The following is a 6338-nucleotide window of genomic DNA, read 5'->3' as shown; positions in this document are numbered from 1 at the left end:
TTATAGGGGAAATTTACTCCTAGTCTGAGTAAAAGACGGATGCTTCAAATTCTAATAGATATCAAAGTAGATCTTGATAGATCTTGATAGACATTCACTATAATGTAAATACATTTATAACAAGGAAAAGTTTTATAATTTTTTATAAGTTAACATTATAAAATTCTTATAAGTGTTCGAAAAAACTATTTTTTTTTTATATTTTTAACTTCTTTTTATAAGTTTTTGAAAAAAAAAAAAATTCTAAGTCAAAAACTTATAGGTTTTTATAGGGTTTGAAATTTTAAAAAATCTTTTTTATATAACAAAAATTTTTAAGAAGTTGAATTTTTTTTTAAGCTTTTAAAGTCCGTTTAATAATTTTTAAAAATTGATTTTTAAGTTTTTATAATAAATATAATTTAAATTTTTAAAAAAAAAACATTAAGACCCGGTTTTTCGGTCCGATCAGACCCGGGTCCTGACCGGTTACTAATCGATTGGGTTGGAGCACCAAAAAAATTTGGTAGACCCGATATCGTATCGGTTCCGGTGCGATTATTGATCGTCAAAAGTCTAACACGAACCCGAATTCGATTATAATCGGACCGACAAACTCGATAACGGTCAGTTGACAGGGCTAGTGACAAGTAAAAATGATTAGAGGAGGTAAATACATTTAAGGCTTGTTTGATTGCGGAACAAGTTATCTTAAAATTGTTATTCCACTCTCAATGTGAAGCAAAAATAACACTATAATTTCATAATAACTAATCTTAAAAGTTTATCCCAACCGAATGTGAAACAAACTTATACTAAAGTTAATCTTGAAACTAGTCTTTCTTTATTCTTGGTACCAAATTCACTCTTAAATTGGGAGAGATAAGAGTACCATTTTGTAACTAATTTACAACTTGCTAGTTTTTAAATTAGGAGGACACATGGCTAGTCCATGGTAATTTTCTCTTATCAAACGCAGTCGACAGCCCAAATCCACAATAGTTGGGCTAGGCCCAGTTGATGAGCGGCGCCACGCATGTTATAATATACCCTAAGACAAACTCATTCTCAATCTCTATATAAGCGGAGTGTTGTTCACCTTCTAGGGTTTATTCTTCACATCGCGCCGTCTCAAGAGAAGAAAAATGGTATGCTCGCTCTTTTCTACTTCTCTCTACACATGGTGGGCATTTATTTGATTTGTATTTGGGTTTGTTTGTTGTTGTGTAGGCTCCGAAGAAGGGTGTAGCAGTAGCAGCAAAGAAGAAAAATGAGAAGGCGAAAGTGGTGAATCCACTTTATGAGAAGAAGCCAAGGCAGTTCGGTATCGGTGGTGCGCTTCCACCGAAGAAGGATTTGTCGAGGTTCGTCAAATGGCCTAGGAATGTTGTGCTTCAAAGGAAGAAGAGGATTCTCAAGATGCGTTTGAAGGTTCCCCCAGCTCTTAACCAGTTCACCAAGACACTTGATAAGAACCTTGGTACACTGTCACAACTAATCTTCTCTTAATTACTTCTCCCATTTTCACAATCGACAATAAACATCCACTTACTTTAAGTATGTAAAAGATCTATATTCATCCCACTCGATTACGTGCCCATCTCATTTCAATTCCTTGTATTTTGTCGAGCTGCTTGTTATATGCTCGGCTTACGTTTGGTTGCCATGTAAATCGAATTAGATTAGCGATGTTAGAAGACCACTAAAAATATTACAAGTTGCGAAGCTTTTCATATTAATATAAATAAAAACTAAATCTCAACATGTTGGTTAAAGTAGTCCATGTAGTTACTCTCGAGGAGCTAAAATGTGATGACTAAAAGTGAAATTAGAGAGTATTATTTCTGTTTTAGCTTTTATATATGTTGTTATTTGTATGTCTTATGCTGAATGTCATCAATTTGAACTTTCACCAGAATTAGTGGGATGAGTAACATAGAGATAATGTGGACTGGAGTATTTTATTGAAACTATAATTTGTTTCCGTACATATTTGAACTATATGAGTGGTTGTTTGTGCTAGGCTAGTGGATTCTTATGTTCCAATTTTGTTACCTTTCACTTGAAGTTTTTCCAAACACCTTGGCTTTTGCTGGATGAGCGATATGGATAACATCACTAGTCTTACAGCTGGCTTACTTATTTAATAGGTTTTTAACCAAGTGGCTGCCTGATCTACCATTTTGTCTTTTAGAATCTGTGAAGAAACCATTTTTCTTGGAGAAGTTGAATTAGTTCAGCAACTACTAATATATTATGAAATAATACTTTTTGCATATTTATTGTTCTGGACCTGTTTGTTGTTTCCTTGAAGGAGTTTTAGATTTGACTTGTACCAACTTAGTATTGCTTATATTAGTTTAAAACCAGAAAAATATTTTCCCGTCAAGTTCATCTTTGCTGTTTGTGTTTTGGGAAAATGTGTACTCCGTGGTACCTCACACACCCTTTTGTGGTTATTCTTGAAAGATTAAGATGCTTCCATGTAATCATCTTCCTGCTTCTCCAATAGAGGATTATTGACCGTATTGTTTATTACCTCACATCTTTTGGTTTGTTTTACCCACATGAAGTTATTTTATTTCAGTGAAACTGAATTTAATTTTTCCATTGCCTTTGCCCTTCAAACATGCAGCTACAACCCTTTTCAAGATGCTTCTGAAGTACAGGCCTGAGGACAAAGCTGCAAAGAAGGAGCGTCTTGTCAAAAGGGCTCAAGCTGAAGCTGAAGGAAAGACTCCTGAAACAAAGAAACCCATTATCGTGAAATATGGGCTTAAGCACATCACGTACCTTATTGAGCAGGTTTGGTTTGGTCTTGCAATTTCTCTTGTACTTTCTTTAGCGCAGCTATTTTCATCATTCCAGTAACGAAGTCTTATTGATGTCCTTTCAGAATAAAGCTCAGTTAGTAGTGATTGCTCATGATGTGGACCCAATTGAGTTGGTTGTCTGGCTTCCGGCCCTATGCAGAAAGATGGAAATTCCTTACTGCATTGTGAAAGGGAAAGCCCGTTTAGGATCAGTAAGTAATACCAAGTCTCTATTCTAAATGCTTCACAACAGATATCGATGCTGATACTGATAACTTTGTACAGATCGTGCATAAGAAAACTGCTTCAGCCCTGTGTTTGACAACTGTGAAGAATGAAGACAAGATGGAGTTCAGCAGAGTTTTGGAGGCTATTAAGGTATTGCTGTTAATGACTAATTTGGTTTGCTCTTTTGCTTTAAAGCTCTTCTAGGATTTCTCTTGATGCTTGTTTACTTTTTCAGGCTAACTTCAATGACAAGTATGAGGAGAACAGGAAGAAGTGGGGTGGTGGTATCATGGGCTCCAAGTCACAGGCCAGGACTAAGGCCAAAGAGAGGGTTCTTGCCAAGGAAGCTGCCCAGAGATTGAACTAAGAGCTTGCTGTGATCTATAAGCTTCGATTGGATTAGAGTTGCTCTGCCAATTTTTGTTTTAGGTTCACAAGCTTGACTGTGATAAAGATATTAGTTCGATGATAAGTACTTTTATGTTTGTCTTTTGCGAATTATGCGAAGAAGCTTAAAACTTTTTCAGAAGATTTTGTCTTGATATTTTTGTTTGTGTTTTTTTTATGGCATTAAATTTCTCAGTTGAAGTAACCACACTTTTCCTGCTTATTCTGTGTTAATTTAGTGTTTACTTTTGTTTTTGATCTACTGCTCTTCCTACTAGCCTGGTTTGGGAAATGGCGAGTAACCGTTCTATTGTTCATCTCAGTCCTTGCCTGTTGTCTGTTGCTTCTATTTTGGGAGTATTATATTTATCAGTTTGAAAGTTCCAAGGTTCAAGAAAGAGTAGCATTTGGCTCAACAATGTAGCTGTTTATGTATGTATGTTTACATGTTGATACGTAGGTCCCTTTTGGCCATAGATTTTCCTAGTAAAAATTGGGGAAAAAATTTGCTAAAGATTTACTTGAACGGTGGACTCGTTTGGCCATAAATCTCCCCAGTAAAAATTGGGGAAAAAATTTGGCAAATAGTGTTGTGGACATATAATTTGTCATTATTTGACAAATATTCAAATACTAGAAAATAAATAATTTTTTAAATTTTACACTAGATCTTCTATAAAAACATTAAGGATTTATTGATCCCAACTAACGTGTAGATGTCTATAACAATACAATTTATATCTCTATATAGGCGGGGAAATCTTAATAACTTAGTTGGTTAGTTATCCGAACTTCCATTGGTGAGGGTTTGATTTTTCACATTGTAATCTCCTTCTACTATCCTCGATTTAAAAAATAAAAAATAAAAAAAAAATGTATGTATAGACGGATATTGATTAATATTGTGACTGCTTTACAAGGTTTTAATTTAAAAATATATTTACTCACATGTTCATATACATGACAATACAACTTATACAAATAAAATTTTAGTATAATTGATTTTCTTTTTTTCTCAACTTATAAAAAAATATTAGTCATTTTTTTATTTTTAATGATACAAACTTACGTTAGTTGTAATAATATCTGAAACTTATGGTATAAATTATATTTGTTAAAAAAGTAAAATTTGTTTTCCAAATGCTATGGCCAACACCTGGTGATATTTCACTCAGATCTTCACCCAAACATTACTTGTAAAAAATATTTGAAAATTCGTGGCCAAAAGCTACATAGTGTAAACGCACACTCAAGGTCTTAAGTGTTGTTGATAGAGTGTATTGACAAAAATAATGCATCTCCTAATCTTGTGTATGTATTACTAGTACTTTCTTTTGGTATATTTTTTTAGTCAATGTATAACTAATACTACATTTTATTATGTGAAGAGATGTGTATTACTGATACCTCAAATTAATGACATTAATAATGCAATGAATTCTAATGCATGCATTAGCATGACTAAAGACAAAATTATCACTTACAATATTTTCCACCATATTTGTGGAAGATATTTTTAAATCATATTTTAAAGAAAAGTATGTAATGCATATATTTTTAATACATTAAATCAAAGGTCGTATAAGAAAAATTTCATCATAACTACTGCAAGTATAATTAATACTAATATTACTAATGCATGCATCACTAATTTATCAGAGTTTGCATATTTCAATAAAAAACCATCTTTTTATTAAATTATTTAAATATATATTATTTTTAATACATCAAATCAAATATTGTATAAGAGCATAACTAATATCAACATTATTATTACTTGCATTACTTATATGTTAGATATTAGTAATGGAGACATTGTCTCTTATAAGAAATCTAGTGTTACTCTTTCTCTAAAAAAAGGCATGTTACAGAGCAGTAAAATTAGTTTCAATGACAGCAACTGCTCAAGTTTGATAGGAACAAAACACTACCAAGTTAATTTTAAGCATTTTATGTTCTCTACATGGATATTGATTCTTTATCTGTCTACGACTACCAGTGAATGCTTCTAAATTTCCCCATCTTGAGAAGTTCAGTTTGACGATGAAAAAGAGAGAAGAAAAAAGAAAGAACTAAATGTTAAAAATAAAACTTGTAGAAAATAAATTTTATTGTTTTCTTGTTCTCTTTTCACTGATGTGTTGCCACATGTTACGTTAGCAGACGGATTGGAAGAAAATGTGGTAGACAACATTGCATCTTCTTTGTGAGTTTCTGTTACCAACGCTTTTAGGACGGATAATAATCCCATTTAATAAGGCACGTGTTGAAACTCTTTGTATTATTAATCTATAATTTATATTATAATTTATATCTATAATTTATAATTTATAATCTATATTTAAATCTATAATCTATAATTTATAATTTATAATTTATAATTTATAATTTATAATCTATCTATAATCTATAATATATTAAAAGTGTGAAGACCTTTTTGCCCTTTATTAAAAAACTATTCTTTGGACAAAAATGACTTTTTATTAGTTTTTAAATTTATTATTTAATTATTTTTATTATATTAACTAGACTTCCTAAAGTAAATGATAGTAGAATTAATTAATATTTTTATTTTTACTAGACTTCCTAAAATATATGATTCCTAAAATATATGGTAGAAGAATTAATTAATATTTTTATATCTACTGTTCAATTAGAAAAATACTCCTAAAATAAGACTCTATTAATTAAGGAAATACTTCTATAAATATTGAGATGTACGTTAAACTAGAACAAACCTGTTTGCCTATTGAGAGAATATGATTGATGCTCATTTAACTTGATTCGATTTCATATCTCTGAAAACTATTTATCTTAGGTCGTGCTTTTAAGATAGCTCCCCATCCTAAATCACTTCCATCTGTTTGAATGATTAAATAATCTGATTCTAATGGAATTTTTAGGTCTGGAATATTTTTAATTTTTTCTTTT

At 31.4% G+C, this 6338-nt stretch overlaps 1 protein-coding gene across 1 annotated transcript; it reads left to right on the top strand.

Moving 5' to 3' along the window:
- The first annotated feature begins 963 nt into the window (after positions 1 to 963).
- LOC107879625 (60S ribosomal protein L7a-1) lies at positions 964 to 3549 on the top strand. The gene is made up of 6 exons (XM_016726633.2): positions 964 to 1127; positions 1210 to 1459; positions 2615 to 2784; positions 2876 to 3004; positions 3078 to 3170; positions 3256 to 3549. The coding sequence occupies exons 1-6, from the start codon at positions 1125 to 1127 to the stop codon at positions 3385 to 3387; spliced, it is 777 nt and encodes a 258-aa protein (XP_016582119.1). The 5' UTR covers positions 964 to 1124; the 3' UTR covers positions 3388 to 3549.
- The last annotated feature ends 2789 nt before the right edge of the window (positions 3550 to 6338 follow it).

The sequence above is a fragment of the Capsicum annuum genome, chromosome 1, assembly GCF_002878395.1.
Source record: "Capsicum annuum cultivar UCD-10X-F1 chromosome 1, UCD10Xv1.1, whole genome shotgun sequence".
NCBI classification, from domain to species: domain Eukaryota; kingdom Viridiplantae; phylum Streptophyta; class Magnoliopsida; order Solanales; family Solanaceae; genus Capsicum; species Capsicum annuum.
This window is presented reverse-complemented; position numbering and strand designations above follow the sequence as displayed.

Bases quoted from the DNA above. Each gene is read 5' to 3' on its own strand.
- LOC107879625 (XM_016726633.2), top strand. The intron at 1,460-2,614 runs GTACACTGTCAC...TCAAACATGCAG, and splicing joins GACACTTGATAAGAACCTTG to CTACAACCCTTTTCAAGATG. The intron at 2,785-2,875 runs GTTTGGTTTGGT...ATGTCCTTTCAG, and splicing joins TCACGTACCTTATTGAGCAG to AATAAAGCTCAGTTAGTAGT.